Source organism: Dendrobium catenatum, unplaced genomic scaffold (genome assembly GCF_001605985.2).
Source record: "Dendrobium catenatum unplaced genomic scaffold, ASM160598v2 fragScaff_scaffold_1645, whole genome shotgun sequence".
NCBI classification, from domain to species: domain Eukaryota; kingdom Viridiplantae; phylum Streptophyta; class Magnoliopsida; order Asparagales; family Orchidaceae; genus Dendrobium; species Dendrobium catenatum.
This window is the reverse complement of record NW_021320107.1, coordinates 84,716-109,744: the sequence shown is the minus strand read 5'-3', so window position 1 is coordinate 109,744 and position 25,029 is coordinate 84,716. Positions and strand designations below refer to the sequence as shown.

Below are 25,029 nucleotides of genomic sequence, written 5' to 3'. Positions count from 1 at the left end.
TCCAATTCCAAGGTTTTATAAATACTCTTGTTTCATAGGAGTTCTAATCCAACATTTGAATCCTTGAGCTTCCACAGTGATAGAGCGTTCAATCCCTCACCTTCCCCAGCCTTCTAGAACCCTTCAAACTAAGGGTGTCAATATTTAACAAGACCTGAAAATCCGACCCAAACCCAACCCAAAAATTATGGGTGGGTCAACCCTTCAGAAAACATGTCAGATATGGATTTCAAATTTTGACCCGATTGTAAATTTGGGTCGGGTTCAGGCCAGCTTCAAAACCCTAAAGAAATCGGCGCTCATCCTCTGTCATGCTCCCCCGCTCGCCCGAAAGCGCTCGTTCGGTCATTGGCCCTCAACCTCCCATGCTCGGTCACCCCCGCTATCCAACCGCGTCAGCATGTTGAATCAAATTGGGTTAAAAGTGGGTCATGTTTGATTTTAGAATTGTGACCAGTTTAGCTAATTGAGGTTCGGGTCAGGTCAATTGAAGGCAATTTAGTTTCAAGTTGGACTTGAACCCGACCTGAAAACTCATTTTGACACGCCTACTTCAAACCCAAGTTCGAGAGAGCTTGGGCGAGGCCTCTTTGATTGAAAACCGTTGACCCCTATACATCAGACCACGCGAGAAATGACTCAAACTGATAAATAAAACAATATGTGCATTGATGAAACACGTCACTTAAGGTGTCTAATGACCTCCAAATGCCAAACAGATGGTATCATTGCGATCAGGACACTGAATTCTACTGGGTCGAGGCCCCTCGCAATTGAATCAGATGAGATTGGCCAAAAGAGACGACCGACGCTCGAAATTAAAGCGCGAGGCTGATCAAATGATGTCGGATCAACAAACGGACTTCGTCATTGTGTTTTGAACATTGCAAATACTCAAAAACTGTATTTTATTTATTCAATTTGGATCATCCTAATGAGTGACATAAATTTCGAGACAACGCGTATTTCGAGGAAATCAGGCCTCGACGTCGCTTAAATGATGTCCGATCATGAAATGGACTATGCCATTGCGTTCGAAACGTCCTCGACATTCAAAATATACATCTTTTGTGAATAATTGTGATCAATCGTAATGGTGACATGGATCCCAAGGTAATAACACGCATATCGAGAAATTTGGCCCTCGATGTCGCCCAAACAATTTCAGATCGACAAATGGACAGCGCCATGTCCGGAATGACGTCGACATTTAGGATATACATTTTATTTAATAAATTTGGATCATCCGAGATGGTGGTGAATTTTTAGGCGATGCAAATATGATATAAAAGAATGCGTTACGACGGAAACGAGGCCTCGAAAATGCTCGGACGACGTCCGATCGACAAACGGACAACGCCATTGCGTTCGGAACATCATCTCCATTAAGAATCTACATTTTATTTGATTAAATTGGATCGTTTGATATGGTGTCACAAATTTCAAAGGCAATCTAAATATGATGCGATGGCGCGCATATCGAGAAAATTGCATCGTCGGAGACCAAACGATGCCGGATCGACAAACGGACAGCGTCATTGCGTCCGGAGCATTGTCAACCTCTGAAAACTGTATTTTGTTTATTCAATTTGAAGTATCCATAACGATGGCACGAATTTCGAGGCAAAACGCGCATACCGGGGAAAGAGGCCTTGGGGTTGCCCAATCGAATTTTGATCGCGAAACGAATAGCTCCATTGCGTCCTGAACGTCAGCAATACCCTAAATCCACTATTAATTTGTCCAATTATGATTATTCGGCAAGATCGACACGCACTACGAGATGAAATATACACAAATTTCAAGAAAATCACACAAATCGATACATTATTTTGGTCATCTGACAATTTTCTGTCATTTAAGAGTTAATTAATGTCCATTACCCTAGTAAGGTAATTGGAAAAGAAGAAATCAAAAGTCCAAAATAAATCAGGAGCCCATTTCAGGCAAATCTCGTATTAGCCGTTCTGAATCCTGTTCAGAATCCCTGCTTTGAATCCCTCAAATCCCGCTGCCCTTTGATTCGGGATCAAATCCACTCAGAAGCTGGGCGAAAAAAAAAAATGAGGCTTCATTCGTTAAAAGAGAGACGACAGAACCATTCATTCTCGGGGAATCTCTCAAGCCTTTTGCAATAGAAGCCTTCCCGTTTACGTCAAAGCCAAAGCCTTGAAAGAACTCCAGCACCCCGATTCCACGCCTATGATGGATGCATACAACTCCACAACTTGCGGCAGTTTCCCATGGCCTCCAGTCTTCATGCCTTCCCGAACGGCCATTCGTTCTCTCTACTTCACCTATTCGCCAACCACACTTGATCCTTCTTAGCCGCTGATTTTAGCAACTTGTCTCAGTTCAACTGTTGACTTTTCCTTCTCTGTTTCACGCCAGGATCAACCGAGAGGGAGCTCCCTCCTTTACGTCTACTTCCATCCAGCTAGCCCCAACTCAGATTTCCTCATGTCATTCCTCTTCCACGACAGAATCCCAAATTAACTAGCTGAAGCAACTGTTCGGTTCAGCCACTTCGCCTCTCCACCACAGCAACAAATAATCACAATACCTTCAGCTTTTCTATTTGGAAGCTTTCAATCCACGCCAACCCACTACTGATTTCTTCTTGCTCTCGCCCAAGCCTTGTCCGACGATCCAACAGTTCTGACCCCAGGTGAAGTCGAACTCCTCAACCGACTGCAGATGGGTTAGATCCGTTGAATATGTGCTTCTCCTCGTTAGCATCAAAAACCACTTCAACTGGAGCTTCATCAGAAACCCAACCGATCCTTGAGATGCATGATTGGTGTATCGGTTCAGGATTAACCTCACTATCTTCTTTGCCTATGAAATTAACCCAGCTATCTTCATTCTTTCACATGATAGCAAATCTATTTAGCTCTTCCTGATTTATTAAATTCAGCCCATTATAAGCTGCAGCCCGTTGAGTGTCATATTACTTTTTGGGGAAAATTCAAAACAGCAAGCTTATTTCTACATAAACCCATTTATCTGCCCATTATCTCAAATCTACTCAAAATCTGCATACATGAGCTACCTTTCTCCAAACATTAGCCCATTATAGTTGTTTATTTCAGCCCGTGTACTTCCATATTGGCCCATATTTGTAAAACAAAGAGAAAGATATGCATGTATCTAAAAAAAAAAAAGAAGAGAAAAGGGAGGAGTTCAAAAAGAAAGAAATAGAAGAAAAAAAAGAGAGATTTCAAAAAAAAAAAAAAAAAATTGTTTCATTTTGTGCCACCCCATCGTCATCATCAACCCCGAGCAGGTATAAAGCTCTAAACTTAGAAAACCTATCCCGGGGCTCGCAACGCGGCGAAAGATCAATTCATGCACGCTTTTCTCTAACGTGGTGAGAAGGGAATTCGTTGCGATGCTTGCGACAAGGCGGGTAATCACAAAACTCCATTTTTGGCGTTAGTGTCGGACCGGAAAACCAACTCATGCACGATTTTCTCTAACGTGGTGGGAAGGGAATCCGGTGCTACGCCTACGGTGAGATGGGGTCAAATATAAAATTACTTTGCTTTAAACCGGTGCCCGCAAACCCATGCACGCCTTTCTCTGGCGTGGTGGGGAACAAATCAAATTTCAACCCAAACATCCAAACTTCCAAATATTTCAAAATCCATATGTATTGCTGCTACTATATGCCAGATAACACGTATCTCTACGTATCTGATTGACGACTAGCCTTAATCGAAAGTTCTCTCTCGTGATCGGGAGGGGTAATTAACTATAGGAGCTTGCGCCTATAGGAAACCAGAACTCAGATCATAAAGTCCTCGCAAAATGAGGGCGAAATCTCTGGGTAGTGTCTTATCTACAAACCCATCTGCCTTCCAAAATTTACTTCGGAACTTATTCAGTTAAAACTCCCTCGCCAAATAAAAAAAAGAAAAGCGGGCGGAGGCCGGGGCCGAATTTTCGGAGCCCACACCGTCTATATATCCAATGCTTCCCAACTGTTTCCACCTAAAAGAAAACCACTCCCCGGGTCCCCACAAAACAGCTGCAATTGATTCTAGCTCCTATGCACCATTGCATAAAGGTACCCTTCAAACCATATTTAAATATTTATGGGTCCAAGACATTGTAAAGAGAACTTTCAATCCATGGCAATCCAGCCATTGAATTGGAAATTCTCCTCACATACATCCTACTGGATCAATTAGGAATTAATCCCTCCAGTAGATCACAATAATTAAACCCAAAATAATTTAAGGCTCCAGAGAGAGTTCTTTGATCTCGCACGTAGTCCAAGACAATTTTTCTAAGGGGTAAACCTAAAAAGATGCAAGATTTATAATCTCTATAGGTACAAGAAGTGTCTATAGAAAAAAGTGAATAAGATAGCTTAGTTAAAAGCAATTAAAGTTGGATTTACAATACTATTTGGATCAGGTCTGTCACTTATTGATATGTTAAAGACGCATCGGACATAATTAAAATCATCTCATCAGAGAGTTATCCTAAGGGAATGATATGACTGTAAAGTTTAAAATCATCTTTTTCAACTTATTTGCACTATATGATGAGGAGACACGTAGAGAACATTTTGATTTAGTGATTTGATGTCTCGCACACTTTAAATGAGTTGTGCAACATGTGACACTCAATAGTCTAAAACCCTTAATTTTCATTGGCAAAATATTCAACTGAAAGACAAGGGAGTAATTTGCATGCCAATCCTATCCAGCCCAAAAGCACCCAGTGTATTATTATAGGTATCAATGATAAGAATAATAATAGTGATAAGGAGAATAGATTATGCCATACCTTGACCAGCAATGGCAGGAGTTGATTTTACATTTTGCAGTGGAAGAGTTTCCAACTAAATATATAATTTCCAATACATTAGTTCTATAAAAGTAAAACTAAATAAAATGATATAGAAAGGAAAATTGCAGAAAATATCACATTTACATCAAAAGGATGAGCAGTCTTTCTTTTCTTGATTGAAGTTTCCAGGAAGCTAATCCGCTTTGGTTCACCCAAAGAAACTGGATGATCATTCAAAACAACAGTGCCATCTTCTTTATTCTTGCACGAAAGTATATTTTGATCCACGGTAGCAACTTCGTTTAATGAGTTATCACTGAAAAAGGGGCTCGTACTGACAATTCGTTTCACTGATTTATTTTCTAGACTTGTGCATTTTAGCTCGGTTCCATGTTCATGTGACTTTGGGTTGACAGCATTTTGAAATGATTCCTGCAATGGACTGGGGCATCTTTTACCAACATAACTTCCTGCAACAGAATTGAAAAACAAAAGTCTGCAGTTCTTTCTACTATCAGTAACTTAAGCTGAATAATAGTATGAAAAAAACTTACCATGCAAGGGAAACCCCAAAAACTTATTGCATCTATTGGTCGGTCTATCTTCCATCTAAAACAAAACAAAATTGGGAAGCATTCTAATTGATGCAAATAAATTCATGTCAAACAAGATGGGTAACTAGCATCTAAATTACTAACAGAAGGTGTTCCCGGTAGTTTATCATTTGAATGCCCTGAATTAAGCAGGAAGTCTTGTGATCGGTCTGTCGTAGAAGAAAGAGGCATTTCATCTGAACCGGTTGAATCAGAATCAGGATTACTAGAGCACGGAGAAGAAGATTTCATTAAGACCTTAGGCGTAAATTTCGGGGCCCTGAATTTCCGCTTAGCTTGAATAGAAGCTAAGCCTTCGTAGTGTTAAGGAAATCTGAAAATTGAGTAATAAAAATGTTACATGAAGATGAAGGATTGACGTACTTGAATGCACTTTAACGATAATCAAAATGGCAGCACATAAAAAGATACATTGAAATGTATACTTAGACGAGATATGACATTAAAAAGAACATTGTATGATCACAACATAAGGAAGAGAAAACAAGAGAAAAATAACTGAAAAGAGAGACATGTGACCCTGAAAAACAAACTCTAACACACTTAACCATAATTAGTGAATTAATCTTGTATCTGTGTGTGTGTGTGTGATGGGGGAACATGAGACCTCTGATTAAATTGTTAATATTAAATTAATTTGTATTTTTAATATTAAATATAGGCAAGAACCTTCTCTAAAACTGAGAGATTACTTGAAAAGTAATAAAGAGGATACAGAAGTAATTAGTCAAAACATTTTTCTGTACAGGTAACTCTAGCTTTTTTCTTCTGCCTATAGTCTCAGAATTTTCCATTGCAAATGCCTTATCAACAACCAACACTGAGCTTGATGTTTCCACCTGTTAAAATCAGAAAGAAGTGGTTAAATTGTGAAAGATCATAATTGCTCAACTGGTCATCAAATAAAGTCCATCACGAAATAACAAAATGGTAAGATATCCAGAAAGATTCAATTGTAAAACATGTGATGCAAAAAGAACATAATGAAGGCTAAGAATTGCAAGTCCCCTCAGTTAGCTGTCCCCAATTATAAAAACCCCTTGCCTGGTCACTTGCAACTCTCTGCGTTTGTCATTTCAATACTGAAAGACTCAATAGGCAAATATTTTCAAAAGCTTTATTTATGCGAAATAGGGGTGTCAATTCGGGTCAACGGGTCGGGTTCGGTTCGAACCCGGAATTGACCCGACACTATTTGGGTCAACCCGAACCCGAACCATTTTTTAAAACGGGTCAGGTTTCTAGACCCAAACCCGACCCGATTTGAGTCCGGGTCAACCCGACCCACACGAATGACTCGGGGTTGACCCAAAATTGCTAGTTTTCGGGTCAAAAATCGGGTCAATCTTGGATTTTCGGATCAAAACGGGTCAATCTCTGAATTTCGGGTCAACCGAACCCGACCCGATTTTTAAAACGGGTTGATTTGCTGAACCCGACCTGTTTCGGGTTCGGGTCGTGTCAAAAATTGACACCCCTAATGCGAAAGAAACATATTCAAACCTTAATGATTTTTAATCTGGCAAAAGACTTCCAACTATCAGTTGTAGCTTGCTCCAACAAGCTCTATTCTTTTCTATTAATGTTTCTCTTGAGGATCAGAAGGAGTGACTTTCGGGTCAATTTCGGGTTGCTGGGTCAACCCGAACCCGACCCGATTTTTAAAACGAGTTGATTTGCTGAACCCGACCTATTTCGGGTTCGGGTTGACCCGAACCCGGATTTTTCCGGGTCGGGTTCGGGTCGTGTCAAAAATTGACACCCCTAATGCGAAAGAAACATATTCAAACCTTAATGATTTTTAATCTGGCAAAAGACTTCCAACTATCAGTAGTAGCTTGCTCCAACAAGCTCTATTCTTTTCTATTAATGTTTCTCTTGAGGATCAGAAGGAGAATAATATTCTACCCAAAAATTACAGGGAAAGAGAAATTGCAGAAAAGTAAAGAAGCAATAATAGACAGAAGGGAACATAGTATAAAGAGGATAATCATCAAATAAAAAGATGACCAGTTCCATCCACTATTGCTTATCATCGAACATAGAAAACCCAGTCTGCTAATTATTTGTTCAAGGAGGAAGGGAACATAGTATAACGTCCAATAATCAGGAGTACTAATTGCATGAAAGAAGCAACCTAGAAAAAAATAATAGAAAAATGAGGGCGCTTCCCAATTATGCGAACAAGTCATTATAGAAAACTGAAAAATGAAATGTGGAAACACAATTATGTAATGACATAAACTGCATGATGAAAAAGGCTAGATTCTCAACTTCAACTGTTGTATTATTAAGCTTCTTATGTCTTTTATGTTCTGAAAGTTCTAATAGTTCAAAATTCTGGCGAAAATCAGTATACACATGATAAATATTTTTTTCAACTTTTTTCCCTTCATGAGAGCAATATTGGACGTAATCAATAGTTTCTTAACCGTATCAAGTTAACAAAATCATTCGTCTCCCAAGCCAGTGGAGGTAGCATATGCATAATAAGCACATCCTCTTTGTTGATAAGTGATAAAGCTCATTGAACATGGGCAATCCCAAAGCATTTACTCAATCCTCTTATACTAATGTGAAAATATCATTACTAATGCATGATTATAGTTGGCTACATGAACATGATCTCTATCAGAATCTTGTATAAAACCTCCGTTTTTACAACTTGGAAAGATAACAACTAATAAGTAATAACTTATGAGAAAATGATCAAAATAGTCCCTCAACTCTTTGTGATGGACCAAAATGTTCCCCAACTATTTTGAGGGATCAATTTAGTCCCTCAGCTCCTTAAAAAAGGGCATTTTTAGTCCTAACATTAAATTTTTAGATTAATGGTGTTAAATCAAGAAGTATTTTAGTCATTTTTAATTAAATTATTTATTAAATGTAATTTTCAAGTAATAGTGGTTTTAAAAAATATATTAAACATTTCTTTAATAATTTTTTTTTAATAATTCTAGTTTTAATTTCAAAATTATTAATAATTCTAGTTTTAATTTAGGATCATTATAGACTAAATTATTAATAAAACATTTAATAAATTATATTTAATAAATAATTTAATTAAAAAATTACCAAAATACCCTTTGATTTAATACCATTAACCATAAAATTTGATGTTAGGATAAAAAAGGCCCATTATTAAGAAGTTGAGGAACCAAATTGTCCCTCAAAAGAGTTGGTGACCATTTTTGACCCCTCACAAAGAGTTGAGGGACTATTTTGATCCCATTTCAATAACTTATATAAAACTTCTGTGAGAGGGACAAGACAACTAATGGAAAATGATACATAGATCTATTTCCATTTTATAAAAGCTATTACTAACCTGGAATGGTCCTTTTGTCAATGGATCAAGATCTCCTTTGGCTATGCCTTTCACAACATCTGGAGGCAACCAAGTGCGATTAGTTAAGAAACGAGATTTGGAAAAGAAAAAAAAGGAAAAAAATAAACAATTAGTTTATCAAGGATATGGCCCCAAAAAGTCCAGGTCTTCTCCTATGTCCTGAGGAACATCTGATAGATGTACTATGCATTCCTTCTCTGGATCATATACTCTCTGATGCTGAAATGCCCAAACTGCTTTCTTAAAGGATTCTTCATAAACAGGTGGTATAGAGATACCACTGTACCTCAAGTGTTTGGTCACCTAAAAAGTTGAACTATATACTCAAAACCTAACTAATAGATCAAACTCATTCAGTCATAAAATTAACCATGTACTTCTTGACATTACAGACAGATAAGTTCCTTCAAGTAGACATAATAAAGATCATTCAAGCCATATTCCAAACATATAGATAACTTAAAATTTCAATTTTGTAAGTCAACAGGAACCATGTTCGATATCAGCGCAATGCCATGCATTTTTTCAGAACTTTTTGTGCACAATTAGAGTTTCATAATAAATAACACAAAACTTCAATATATAAAGTTAGAAACATACATAAGCACTACTTTTCCAAACAACTTGCTCATTAATCTTAAAAAAAAAATACAGTGGCTTACTATCTCATATAAGGCACACTAGCTTATAGATATGCATTGTGTTGTGAAGAACATATGTAAATCACACTTGAGAAGCAGCAAAGCATTCATGTATTGGACAGCTAACTTGTAGATATATTCACTTTGACGAAATTTCAATTTCAAGTTATGTTGATAAAAAAACAACATAAGATGGATCAAAAGATTATGTTGGCCTTAGGAACCTGATGATTTATGATATTGATTTTGCTAATAAAAAATGTATGCCTCAATATTCTAATATGTATGATAATTATTTCAGGTGTATTGGATCCATAGATGTGCAAGATGAATACCTATATGGGATGTACATTTCACAATCCAAATTCAATCAAAATTTGAGCATAGAAGACACAAGATGGATAAAAATAGATAGCAGGGAGCTTTAAATATAATATTTCAGATTTTATTCATTTAGAAGTAACTTAAAGGTCTATAGAATTCTAATTGAATGATTTGATTTGCTCACATATTCATGTATCTATTGATGTGCTTTACCTATTATCAAATTAAGAATAAAGATTAATTAGATATCAATAAGATTCCTTACAACAACAACAACATCAAGCCTTTGTCCCACTACGTGGGGTCGGCTACATGAATCCTTTTTCTCCATTTTGTCCAGTTAAAAGTCAAATCTCGTTTAAATCTAATAAAGAAATATCATTTAAATCAATAAGATTCCTTAATTAATTAAATTTTATGGTAATTTATATATTTTTAAATGCATCATATATAGTATAAAATTTATCAAAATCAAATACTTAATTAGGATAATTACAAATAAAAAATCTAATTACATGAATTTTTTTTAGTTTATTTAATGTATCCATTTTAAACTAAAATTCTGATAAAATTTTGCTAATATATATGTGATTTTATTTAAAATATTTCATATTTTTGTATGAAAATTTAATATGTTTTAAAATAAAAATCTACATATATAAAAATTTTTATTTTAATAAATATTATTTTATATTCATTGAATTTTGGTTTGATTTCTATTCCATTGGATTCCTAGATTTTGTAGATACAAATTCATAGGCTAAATGACCCCCTTGTGATTCAAATCGGATTATAATGATTATCCAAACATTACTTGATTTTAATATTGCAAGTATGTTAATTTTTTTATATTCTTTTAGATATATTTTGTGACTTTTTGACTTACACATGTGAGTACCATTTGAATTTAATATTTCTTTAATATAATATAATATATTTGATTTTAATATTGCAAGTTTGTTAACTATTTTATATTCTATTAGATACATTTGGTGACTTTTTACTTACACATGTGACTAGCCGTCTGAATTTAATATTTCTTTAATATATATCAATTCTTTATATAATATCATATCATTATTTGATAAAAAAATATTAGATAATAAATTTCTTTAAAATTAAGTTAAATAATCTTTTACTTATAATTAGCCCTCATTCTCTTCATGGGAGAGTTGCTCTTAACTTGAAAATTCCAACACATGCTCTCTTCTTGATGAATCTTGAGAGGTGAACATCAGATTTTCAATCAAGTGTTTTACACTTTGCAAAATTAAATCATTGATTCAGAAGCTTCAACGTACTCTATCGAAGATTTTTTTTAAGTTCTTGAGTTTGTTGTCTTTTTTTTTTTTTGCTATTCTTTTCTTTTGTCGCCTTATATTTTTTTATATTTAGTTTTGGTTGAAATACTAATTGAGGACCTTAGAATAATTGTTTTACATTTAAAATACCTTCATCCATTAAATTAACAAGCAAACCTGCTTTAATGTGGCATAGATTTACTTTCTAAATTTAGCATATATTTGAAATACTTTATATGCATATTTTAATTTAGAATATATATTTAATATGATTTAAATTTCATCAATACACAAAATATCATTAAGTAAATTATTACTCATATAAATCAAATTATAAACATATGCTATAGTAAGCAAATTTTATAGTCCATTTATAAGTAGTAAGGTGATTATCAACATAATATAAAATCATCTCAAATATTTTAATCATTTTATTATGAAATAATTTGAGTTTTATTGTCGATAACAAATTGTATTCTTTTTCTTAATCTAAGACATTTGACTCAGAGAAAGCTCATATAATATGAAGATTGGGTTGTACTCATCCGTGCAAGAGAGTACTTTATTTATAAGTAACTTTTTTTATTTAACGAAGTAAGCTTTATAAGAAAACCCTAAGATTATGTGGATTTCTAGCCCGATAGTTGGCCAGTGTAAACGTAGGCTAGATTGGTGTTTTAACCAAAGCACATAAAAATATTATGCCTAGTATTATATTGTACTTGTACTTGTTTTATTTTAACATTATTTACAAAATTTTAAAATTTTAATTTATTTATTCTCTTACCAATTAACATCAAAATTGTATAAATTATTTTATTTAATAATTTTTTAAACCCCAACTCTCTCAATCTTCAAATAATTGGTATCAGAGACTTGGCTCTTTCTTTAAGCTTAACATCCAAAAACACATCCACTTATAAACTATGGCACAATGTTATCCTAAGAGTTCACTTCCTGAAGGACAATTTACTCATGGATGAGTTTTGTTAAATAATATTCCATTTTATTATTGGAAAAATAAAATTAGTACATTCTTAATAAAACAAGACTCATGCATATGACACATGCTTACACATCAATATCATATACCCATTAAAAAAATAAATAGAATAAAAATTGAAAGCCTTTTGATGAATAAATTGCATCAAAGAGAGAGGCAGATGAGCTAAATGTTGGGACGAGCAATACTTTACATTGTGCACTTCTTCCAGATAGTTATGTAATAATTTTCATGTTAAATTCAACAAAAAAATTTTGGATAAATAAATTATAAAGAAACTAATAAGATTAAATATGCTCATATAAATAGACTTGTTTATGAATATGAATTATTTTGTATGTCTCCTTCTGAATCCATTTTTGATATATATATATATATATATATATGAGCATCTAGAAGAAGTGCATTCATGTATAATTTGATTTATATGAAAATAATTAACATATTATATTCTCTTTAAACATATAAGAATGTAAACTTACTTTATAAAGCTCTTAGATGCCTTCCTAAAGAAGAGGATGCTAAAGTAACAGCAATTAGTGATGCTAAAAATTTATCTATGTATCCACTTCATCAGCTTTTAAACTCTTTGACATATAAATAGATTATATCTCAAAGGGATAAGTTAGATAGCCCTGACAAGAAGGAGAAGAATAAAGCAAAATCATTATAGGTTGATGATAACGATGAGCTTAGTAACTCAAGCTCTGATGTAGATAGTGATGAGATGGTAATGCTTTCAAGAAAACTTGGAAGCTTGCTAAGGAAAAAAAAAATTGAAGGCATAAAAAATTTTAAATTTCAAACTAAAAAATTTCTTGCAGTTGAACATTGCTCAAAATGGTTGCAAGCAAAAAGCTTTAAAAAGTTATATATGGGTTAAAAAAATATTTGTGCCGAATTTTATAAGCTTTGTAAGGTGCTTTGCTAATTTTAATCTTAAAATATGTAGTGATTAATAAATTATAAAGAAAACTCATAAAGCTAATCCAAATTGTTGGCCAAGGCTAACGACTATGATCAATTGAGAAATATGCAAAAATATCGCTACTAACCTTAAGTTTATATGTGAAAGATTGAGAATTGATGTTAAGTTGACAGTAAAATGCATGTGTCCCATGAAAGATGAATGTTTAGATCCAATAAGTTTTTTTTTTAAATAACATGATTTTGTAAGTATTGTTACACGTGGAAATTGCAAGGAAAAAACATAATTATGAGTGGGGGGCAGTAGATTAAAAATTAAAATAAACTAATGGCATAATGAATCATTGCATGATAGCATGCCAATCATAAATGAGTACCTTTACCTTCTCATGGCTTTTATATTTTCGGATGAGTGCATGTGCCCTTTTCAGTCCCATACCTGGCAGCGATGGTAGATAATCACAACCACTAAAAATGCACATTTCAAGTATCATCTGTTTAGTGAAACCAGTAAAATCAAGGTCTTTATTTTGATCTAACAATGAGCTCCGAAATTCAACGCCTTGACCAAACTTATCCATTTTAAAGATGATCTGAAAGACATTAACAATTTATCACATTATTAAATGCTTTATTACACAAAAATAAAATACTAAACTAGCACATTGACAGCACTAAAACTAAAGAAAGCTATAAGGCTAGTAACAAACACAGAAATTGGAAAGTTTAAGAAGCGGTAAAGAAACTACACACTCTGGAGCAACCAAATGGTATCAGGTCGGAGTCCTCGGTAATGACTGCATCAACATGCTTGTACATGGATAAAAACGTCATTTGAGCATCAGCTTCATAAGGCGCTACAACATAATCAACCTTTTCCTGTTTTAGCACCTTAAGTGCATTTTCATGTAATTTACAAATTAGGTTTCTGTATGAAAGAGAAAGCTAAATGTGATATTTAGTCAAAAACTAATTCTGCAGCACACGCAATATAACTCTAAAATAGACCAATCCTCTATACACCAAAACGCAAATTTGCCCTACCTTAATCAGCTCAAAAGCTATAGAAGGTGATATATCCACTGCTTTTTGGTAACAATCAAAAGCAGCCACAGAGTTACCAGCTGCTTCATGTTCCATAGCACGTTCAAGGTTTTCTTTCCTCTTCCTATGTTCAAAAATAAGCATTCAGCATGGATTTAGTGTTTTCAATAATCATACATACTCAAGGGCCATGATAAAACCAAATAAATCCAAACATTTTCTAATTTAAGTAAACACATATAAGCTCCTTATATAAAATAACGAAATTTATTAGCCAGTTTCAAATTATAAGTGCAGGTTTAATGTTTTAAAAAAATGAAAATGCATGATGTATACATCCATATGTTAAAAAATGAAATTGAATGAGCTAAGGGAAGGTAATGTATAGGGATAGGTTGGCGCGCGTGCACGCACACACATGATAACATGTACAAGTATGGTAACAAACATAGGCCTTATGAAAGCAAAAGGGTCCTTGATACATAGCTTTCAAGTTTGTTATAACCAATAGACATACTCCCACCTACATACATGATATATTTAAGATGAAAGAAAATATTTTTTATTAACAAGGGAAATTATAAAAAGATTGGTTTAGTATGATGAAATCTATACACAAGATTAACGTCGTGTTGACAGTGTTTTCAACTCTATAACATTTTGTTAAAGGTTCATTTTCTATTAGATGTTTCAATTACTATTAAATTAATTATTATTCAAATAATTTCATTTTAAAGATCACATATAAGTTATAAGACTAATTCATGAGAATAATTCCATTTCTATGATATTTCTATTTAGTATTATAATTGTTTATCTTATTGAACTTCTAAACTCATCCAATATTATGTTGCATGTTATTTCAAATAAGGAATGGGCAAAGTAGAACTTAAATAACGATCATAGTTTGATTGATTATTTAATTTTTAGTGGAGTTTTGTTGTAAGATAAAAACATAAATAAATTTTCTGATATTATATAAATAAATATTGATATTTATTAGAAACTCTGTATTTAAATAAACGAGAAATTTTGAAAATGCTTCTGATAAATTGAGTTGTGTTAATATTTAAATTTTACCAAGTTAAAAATTACTGCATATGAGAATTAAATCTCATGTCTCTGAATGCCTCATGTTCGACCGAGAGGGGTCTTGCGACGTGACATAGAGCATCTCTCCGAATGTAGATTTGACTATCAAAATATTACAAAATGATAATATTCTCATCATAAAAACATCTCTCAAAATCTAAGAAAATTACAGCTGGGCTCATTTCTCAATAATGTGGGCATAGTCATGTTAATCATAGTAAGAGAAAACTGGACTCAAATTTGTTGGAGAATTTTTGTATCCTCAAACGGATTGCATATTTTATAATCGGGTGCGGCATAAGAATACGATATATTACCCCGGAGGGTAAAAATATCATCTCCTTATGGACTCAATCATAAAATTTACAATTTATATATATATATATATACTACTACTATATTATAAAATTGGCTTTTGATTATTTTCATAAAAAATTAGCCTTTCATCTTACTCGTTGATAATTTCAATCACCATTCATCAAATTAAAAATAGATTGTAGCTTCAAAAAATTCGAAATTGCCATTTCAAGATTTATTCATTATTAGTTTCAAATGATAATTTAAACAATTAATACAAATGACTTTTTCGTTTTCAAGTTTTTGCTTGATTTCAAATGACATTTCAAATGCAAAGATTTTGTTAATTTTACATCATTGCCTCTAGGGTGTATAATTATTCATCCATAAAAAAATTACTTAACATTTCCTGGAGAAGAAAATGTTTTTTTTTTTTTTTCATGTAGAACAAAAAATTCATATAAAAGTATTTTTATCAACAATCATGTTGACTGTTGATTCTCTGAGTGCTTTCACAACCACAAAACTCTCGTCCAACCCTTTCCTCTTCTCCTAGGTTCTCTTCTTCACAAGCTTCGGTGACTTTATCCTTATTTTAATTTGTTGTGTTCCAGAGGAAGACCTCCTTATACTGCCATGCTAGAAAGTAGAAAGAACTTCTATATTTGGGACTCTATTTTCTTCCAATGATCAACCAAGGCTTTCACCAATATAGAAGGATGAGAAGGTTATGCTTAACAATTTTAATATTTAAAACTAAGATATTAGCAAAGATGTCCTCGAAGCAACATGTAGGAATTCCACGATAGCATTGCTTCTTCTTAGTGTCTTCCTTGATTTTAATACTTTTTCTTAGTATGTTTCATAGCTAATTGTATTCCTGCTCTTGTTTAATTCTTATCATTTTAACCTCAAGATCAACAGATTCAAACAATTAATTATTGTCTTAAATGATATTACAAATTATTTCATTTATTTATGAATTTGTACTGCTATTTTTTTATCTGATGTCATTTCATTATTAATTGTAAAGTAGATATTAACATGATATAATATTAATTTGTGAGGAAATCATACAATGTAAAACACTTAATCTCTATGTATTTATGGTTTCACAAGAATAGGTAACAAATTGACATACATATGAAACAAAATTGCACAAGACAAAAAGTGACAAGTGATGAATTGCGTGAAATAGAATTGAAATCCAAACATTACAAGAAAAAATAACATGAAATATATGAATCACATAAAAGTATCCTATAACATTAAGTTCAACTTCAAATTCATTCTTTCTTAGTTTCCTACTCATCCACATTCAATTCCTAAAAAAAGCTGACATAATTGGCAATAACTCGGAAATCATCAGCACTGTCATCAATGAGGGGTCTTTATTTGAGTTATCATTATAACAAATTGATCTCTCCCCCGTCTCATCCTGCGGAGTTCAATGCCTCTCAATCTATTCATTCTTCATTTATTTCAATCATCTTTTTATTTCATAAATATTTGTCATCAACATAAAGATGAGAATAATACTCCAAAATTTTTAAAGGAGGTGATGGTGGTGTGCGGCTTTCAAGTGATTCCCGACAGTGGCTACAACAAAGCTGGTGGTTGAGGCTGTGGGGTGCATCAAGGCTTGATTTGTTAGGGGATTTAGTTTAGGGTTTAGGTAAGTTTTAATGTATATATATATATATATATATATATCGGTTGAGGCGTACACCTCACACTAGTAAGGCAAAGCAGGCCTCAGCCAAGCTGAGGTGTAAGCCTAAAAAAAAGCTCGAGGCGTTTTTCACTGGAATTGTGCTGAGGCGGACCTCATATTGCACAATTTTAAACCATGGGTACTGCTCTTTCTACATTCACTTAGGGACAATTATGAGTCCTGAAATGAAATAACATATCTAATTAAATTTATAATATGACTTCAAATCAACTTTCTTAAATTTAATAATTCAACCTAGTGGCTCTTTTAGCATGATTCATATGATATTTGGGCTCTAATGCCACTTTTCTCAAGACCATATCTGAAAGCTCAAGTTAATGAGATAGGAATAGAAGTTGGACAAATAGCATAGTTCTTTCAATATCAATAATTACTCAATAGACTAATATCCAAATAAAATTGAAGAGCCACTAAAACAATTTTTCAATATGAACATTTGATAAAACAATTCTTACTAATTTTCATTTGATCCTCTTGTTCCCCATACGAACTCTTATCTATCAATCATTGAATCCACAGGAAATTTTCCTGAAATTTTTAACTTAAAAATTTGAGTTTTCTATAACAAACTTAGTGTCAATTATAAGTTATAATATAACAATTGAACATGCATATAAGTACTCATCTAGTCATGCTCATTTATCATACAAATGAATATTTAATATAGATGTAGATCAAAATTTCTATTATTTTTAAACCTAGTTCTTTAACAGTTCATTTATTACATGACCATTGTCTAAATTTTTGTACTAATGAAGTTATAATCAATTTCATTTTCATTTTCGTTTATCTTTAGCATGCAGGATATGTTGCATTCCCAACTAGTACCATAAAGAGGTGAACTCCTACATTTGTATGCATATACATTTTCATTTTCAATATTTTTTATTTACATATTATGATTCATTTTATTCATTTATTTTCGTTTACATATACATATCAATTTGTATAAGTTGCTCCACTATTTGTATTTACCATATTTTAATATTAATTACTTATTTTTTTCAATTTAATGCATAATAAATACTTTAAAATATAACCAATACATAGGCACGATACAATATCAAACAATTCTATTGAAACAAAATAGAAAGATATTATTATAAAATAAATGTAAATATGTAATCACCCACTTCACTATTTCTCGCGAGCTAAAAATTCTTCCAAATTCCTTCAGTTCTTAAATAAACTTTATAAATTTATCAGCTAAAATTAATAATATATTTATGTAAATCCACATAACTGATTAACATCATATTCTAATTGCTTCAAATTAAATAAGCATTAACAAATTTAACTCTTACCAAATTTTCTCTAATAACCTTAGCTTGATTCTAGTGCTTTATCGTAGTTTAACAGTCAAATTCATCCCCTGCCCAAAATATTATTAATATTAATCCTAAGACACTGAATGTTATCAAAGTAACATCGTATGCATCAGACATCTTCAAAGATAACGTCGACTACGTAGAATATTGCTAAAACACCGTCAAAGTTCTTCAAATAATTAAGCCACTTTTAATTTTATTTTATTTTACTTTTTTCTATTTACATACTTTATTATATCCTACAAAATGATTAAATGAGATTTATAAAATTAATATTACTTACCTCAGATTTTCTTCTTCCTTGTTGAATTGAGACTATCACAAACTATATTTCTTCCTATTAAACAATCATAAATTATTGTTTCAGTTAAAAGAATAAAAATTATATATTTTTCATTTTTTAATTTGAACAAAAAATAAGAAAATTAAATTACTTACACTTATATTGCCATCGATAATGGATACTCACAAAAAGATCTTCATGAAACTCTTAAATGAAGTGTTCTTAAGCTCATAAGGCAACCCTGAAAGTTCTTATTTAGTTTTAGGTTTGTCTATTTTTAATGTAATGAAAAGTTAAAATAGAAAAGTTTTTATTTATATTTGAGGGGTGATGTATGTTTGTTTGAATGTACTCTAGGGTGATGTATGTTTGTTTGAATGTACTCTAGAAAAGTGTACTCATTCCCCTATTATGAAAAAAGAACCCCTATTATGAAAAAAGAACTTTAGCAGAAATTTTGATTCTTGCGTTCCTTCACTCTTTCTGCTCACTCGGCATAATTGCATTACTTCGAAGTTTAAACCTTGGCAAGCCTTTGTATCCATAGATTTTTTTTTTTTTCCATTGCAAAATTTTTTAACGTTTTGATACATATTGCTGAGCTAGCCTGCCCAGCATTGGTCTCCTTGTATTCCTCTTGTGAAGATTCATTTGAAATATCCATGTAGTTAACTTTGTGGAAGTTAACCTTTATCCCGTTAAAAAGACCAAGGATCTTCTCCTTGTGTGGAAAAAGGAGTAAGGTTGAATGTTTCACCCATGAAGAGGGCATCATAGTGGATTTTCCAAGGAGTTCCCTGGAAGTAGATGCATGCATGATTAGAATTCAACCCATTTTAAACTTGATGTTCTTATTCTTGTGTGAATCATATTTGTTGCATTCTCTACTCAATCTCAAGTAAACTCTCATTATTATTTTCAAGAAAATTCTGTTATGTATTTAACAAAGTTATAATAATCATTTTTTTACTTGAACATTCAAATCACCTTGCCCAATGTGTACGGGTATACCGCCAACAATAATAAAATGAAAATTTACAGGCTACATGTTGATGGGTATGCCAACTCAACTGTAAAAATCATAAAAAGATCTATCATGCAAGTCCATGCTTGTAATTGCATTGTTTGCTTTGATATTTGAACCAAGAGAATATATGCATTCTGATTTACAGGGTTATTTCATTTCTGATTTGAAATTTTTGACTCATAAAAAATGAAAGATAAACATTGTGTTCTCATTTTGGTGAACTTTTCTTGACCCGTTAGTGAACAAGTGTCATGTTTATTCTCTTTTTTTTTTTTTTCCTCGAACCCCATTAGAGGAGTTGAAGAGGATGACTGATGGTGAAATACACAAAAACGAGCAAAGGAAAGATGAGGGATGCAAACTGTAAGATTAGGTTCTCTCAAAACGTAGAAAAAAAAATGGTGGGAACATACGTGATGTTTCTTGAAACAGGACCAGTTATCCAGTTCTGTGGTTGAACCGACAGGGCAAGTGGTTTTCAGCAGTTGATGTGTTAAACAGATTTTTTTATTTTGTACCAGATCAGCCAAAAGACATTTTGACAATGGAACAAGCCTGAAGGTTATTCAAATTTTAGTTATTTAAATGTTGGTTATAATAGTGAAGATAAAAATATTAAGATAGATGAGTGGTAAAATTAGGAAAGATCTATTAAAAATTAATTGTATTAGAGCAATATGAAAATGGTGCCCCTTATTAATTCTAAGTTGGTAGATAAAGACTTAAGTGATTTGGGCATGTAAAATGAGTCTTATAAATAAAATTAATATTAAAAAGTAACCAAAGAAAAATATAGACAAAAAAATGGTTTAGTAGAGATAGTGCAAAGAGAATTGCATTAACATAAAGTTGGCACTTAAGAAACTATCAATCCATATGAATGGAGAATGAAAACCCAACTCTAGGAAGTTGGGATAAAGCTGTTTAGGATGATGATAATTATAATCTCTCGATAAGTAGGAGGTAGAAGGATGGCATCACCTGCCTATGATGTGTTACAAAATAGATTGAGATGTAACGTGCAGAGAAGAAAACTTCAAAAAGCAAGGGCTGAAATAATATGAAAGGCATAGATAGCGAAGGTGTGGCTGCGACTGATATCATTAGAAGTTGATGGGAAAAAATTAAAATGGAGAAAGGGAGCTTCAATGAAAAATTGAAGAGAAATATATATAGAGAGAGAGAGAGACACACACACACACACAATCAGACTTGTCATTCATCCATACGTGTCAAAATCAAATAGAGATCTAAGTAAACTGCAATCACATGAATAAAAATAAAATACCACCAAACAAATAAACGCAAGGAACTGAATACAAGCATCATTAAAGAAATTTTAACAGTACCTTGCACGCTTGGTCTCTTGGTCTATCTTCATTGGTAAGAACCCTCCATCAAACACAAGAATAGGTTTGACACCATGATGTTGCAACAATTTGACCCTATGCATGCAATAATTAATATGCCTGCCAGTTCACAAAAAAGAGTAATACGAAGTTAAAAATGTACTAGATTAATTTAGCAAGCCACAAGAATTCTTTCAAGTGGAAGAGAAGCTCTAGCATCAATAAGAGAGTAGCATAAAATTCAAATTTTGGAAAAAATTTTCTAATTTTTTTACTCGCTGATCGAAGCATATATTTCTTTCCCATTCCACCTTAAGCATATATTTCTTCTAATACATATTGCATCAATAATATGATTAAAGTTTAATAAAGTTAATATTCTGTCTATATGCATAATACTGTTAAGGTCCTTCCCCACTGTACCATTTAGTAAATCTAAAAAATATTTCAAGCGATATTTCCATTTCAAAGAGAACCAAACCTCTAAGGCTTCAAGACGAAGGAAATGGTCCATCCCATTGGACTGATGATAGCAAGTATGAAAATGTCATGTAGAAGTATCTCTATTCTTCCTTGATTTGATCCGCTGAAATAGCACCATATTCATTGTATAATTATTTCACTTAACTCTGTATAATATATTTATGTTTTATGTTAAGGCCAACATATTGGGAACGATTTGTCTTGGAATTAAAGAATATAATTTTATAATGAGGATCCCCCAAAAAATTATTGACAATCATGCATATCTTGGGGAGTAGGGTCCCACATCTTAATCTTTCGTATACAGTATATCACTAAGGATTAAGGAAATGTGGTAATCATTGCGTTAGAGAATAAATATTGGATGTTTGAGTTAACTGATGACTAAAGTATTATATTTTGGGAGAGAACTAAACAAATTTATGATATATTAAGAGAATTTGGTGGTTGTAGATGAAAATTAGCGTGTCTCAAGTAGAAACAATGCATTCCAAATGAAATGGAGAATTTATGAATTAAGGCTAATTAGCCTACCAAGTATCTAATTTGTCTAACATATGTTGGGCACCTATGTGATCGAGAAACTTTAATTTTGATTTGAATTTCAAATGGTATTAAACCTCATATGTTGCAAATGGGACATGCCTCAATTAACGTGTGTAACTAAATTAGGATTCTTCATATACTAAAAAGATATTCTATTTTATTTTATCTAACACGTGTAAGGCTTTGATGTGATCACTAACGTTGAATTTTTATTTAGATTTCAATTGCTATGATCCCTTATTAAATGCAAATTAGGGCATACCTCAATTAACACATATAACTAAATAAGGATTCTAAAAATGGTATTTGTTTTAGCCTCAAATCATGCGTAGACCATGCAAGCTTTCACGGGTCATTTTTTAAAGTTCATTCAATCTTCACCCTGCAAGATAGCATAATAAGAAAAGTTATTTTTAGAATAAGATTTTTCAAGCTAATCTTCGGAAGCTTCCACAACATACCATCTGAGCAAAATGCTTTATATGGTATTAAAGTAGCGGAAGATATCCTCTCCGCTAGAGTTTCTTAGAGTCGGAACTTTCAATTTTGGATTCTCTCCTGATGGCAACTACAAGATTTCAACATTCACAAGCAAGAAATAGGGTTCGTCAACATCCTCTTATAGATTAGGGGTTGTTTGTATTCAAGTAGGTTTAGTAAATCCTATAAATCTAGATTTCTTAAATCTTGAGCATATTAAATCTTAAAAATTGTTTCGTAAGGAATATGTTAAATTATGATAAATCTTATGAGAGTGTTTAGCAATACAACTCAAGATTTAAGGTGGTTAATTCACTAAAACTACAATTTTAATTTGTATTATTAATTATAATATGTTGAATAGGATTATAATTAAATCTTATCAAAATTTTGATTAATCTTGATTATATTTGTAATAGTTTATGAGTAAATTATTAATCTAATTTTAATTATCATTGATAACTAACAATTATAAATAATATAATTAGAATATAATTTAATTATCAATTAATCTAACTAATTATTTATTTATTAATTACATTATATTCCTAATTCAACAAACTAATTAATTCCTATAGTGAACTTCTCTGCCAGTGCATGCCTATTTTAGTAATTTCTCTACTCTTTGTCTTCCCACAACAATAAGTCAATCTAGGTTTGCTTTTCATCTTCTATGTTTCTTTGTTTTTGTTTAACTTTGCCTGCTTTATGTGAGATCGATATTTAAAAGGGTAGCTAAATCTTGAAATAAAGGAAGTTTCTTCGCCTCATTTGATGATGTTATTCCTATCAGATCGGAAGTAACGAAGAAAGCTCACCACGAAGGTCATGATATTTCATTCATTTCATGCTCTCTTTTTCGGCTAATTCCCTAAATCCACCGAACAATGGGACTTACTAAATCTAGTATTTAGGGGAAAAAGGTGGAAAAGGATGTTAGCTCGGGATTTAACTTATCATGATATTTGAAGAGGCCTTTTTGGTGTTTGGCTAGATGTAACTCAAATCTAGCTTAAACCATTTATCCAAACAGCCCCTAGATCTTAGGGATAAGTAATCATAATGTATTTAACATTTTATATTAGTCTTTTTATTTGTTGTGTGTGGGCCTTATTGGGATTTAGGAAGAGCTGATGAGTATTACTTCTTTGCATACACTATATTGTGGCTTATTTGTTGAAGGATCGGTCTCTCTCATTTCCCAATAACATAGGTGATGCGGACATCCAACCGTCCATGCAAATCCGAGAAGAAGCTGAAGATCGACGGTCGTGATCTTCCCACGTTATCTTATATTTTATTTGTAATTTTTATTAATTCTATTATGAATTTTCCGTTTTTACCCTCACTTAAGAGGGTCATCCTATGTAAGCCCTAGGGGCATATGTGTCTTGTTTTAGTTTCTTAGGCCTATATATAGAGACCCTTTTTTGTGTAATGGAATGATGGATTATTAATAATAATAAAAATGTGTTTTGCACTTGGGTTCTTTGGGAAGAACATTAATGAAATCCCTATGGGTGGGAGTTGGAGTTTCCACCAGCCACAGGATGGGTCCAGGCTCGTGGCGTGAAGTCCCTTGGAGAAGGGCAACATAGTACCCGTCAGCCGCAGGATGTGTCCGGGCTCACGGTTGTATCTTTGATATTTTGTTTCTCTGTTTTTGTTCCTTCTTATTGCTCATAATTGTCATTTTCATCTTCTTCCTCCTCCCCATCTTCGTTTGGCCGCCGGATTCTAGCCTCACCCGAAACCTCCTCTTTTTCCCCCGTCCAACACCCACGGCCAACATCCCACCCGACCCCTCCACACCGCCGGCCCAATCCTCTAGCCACCGGCCATCGTCCACCTCTTCATCCCCATTAAAACCCTGCCTAATTTGGATGAAAGTATTTTGGGACATAATTTTGAATTCAAATTTGTTCCATTTGAAATTCAAAAACTTTCCTAAAATATCAAAACTATTTTAGGAAAGTTCTTTAATTAAATCAATTTGAAATTAAAATTCAATTAGGATTTAGTTAATTACTTTCCTAAATCCCCTAGCCTATTAAATACACCCAAAATCAATTCCCAAATCCTCTCCATCAGCTCTAAACCACCGGCCCCCATATAATTCCTCTTTGGAATTCTTTCCAAAAGCCAAGCCATATTCTGAGAAATAATTCAAGCGTTCATTCCTTACTTCTTGGCCGTAACTCCCTAGGCTCTCACCTCTTTAAATTTTTCCAAAATCAGACATTTTAATTTTGGAATTAAATCCCACCAGCTAATCTAATTCCACTGCCTCCTCTCTAAGCTCTTCCCACATTTTCCTTCCCTTTCCTGGAAACTCCAATTGGCTGCCCACATATTCCAGCATTATTGGCTTGCCGTCCTGCATCCTTGAAGACCCGAGATTGC

At 32.8% G+C, this 25,029-nt stretch overlaps 1 protein-coding gene across 1 annotated transcript in view; it reads right to left on the bottom strand.

Moving 5' to 3' along the window:
• Positions 1-25,029, bottom strand: part of LOC110098820 (exonuclease 1) — a 28,533-nt gene that overhangs the window by 1,457 nt on the left and 2,047 nt on the right. The window contains exons 2-12 of the mRNA XM_020825755.2: positions 21,118-21,237; positions 14,007-14,130; positions 13,716-13,853; positions 13,346-13,555; positions 8,894-9,069; positions 8,746-8,818; positions 6,130-6,253; positions 5,499-5,707; positions 5,355-5,409; positions 4,945-5,270; positions 4,798-4,852 (exon numbers count right to left, since the gene is read on the bottom strand). Coding sequence (XP_020681414.1) covers positions 4,798-4,852; positions 4,945-5,270; positions 5,355-5,409; positions 5,499-5,707; positions 6,130-6,253; positions 8,746-8,818; positions 8,894-9,069; positions 13,346-13,555; positions 13,716-13,853; positions 14,007-14,130; positions 21,118-21,237 — 1,610 coding nt within the window. The remainder of the gene's footprint in view (positions 1-4,797; positions 4,853-4,944; positions 5,271-5,354; positions 5,410-5,498; positions 5,708-6,129; positions 6,254-8,745; positions 8,819-8,893; positions 9,070-13,345; positions 13,556-13,715; positions 13,854-14,006; positions 14,131-21,117; positions 21,238-25,029) is intronic.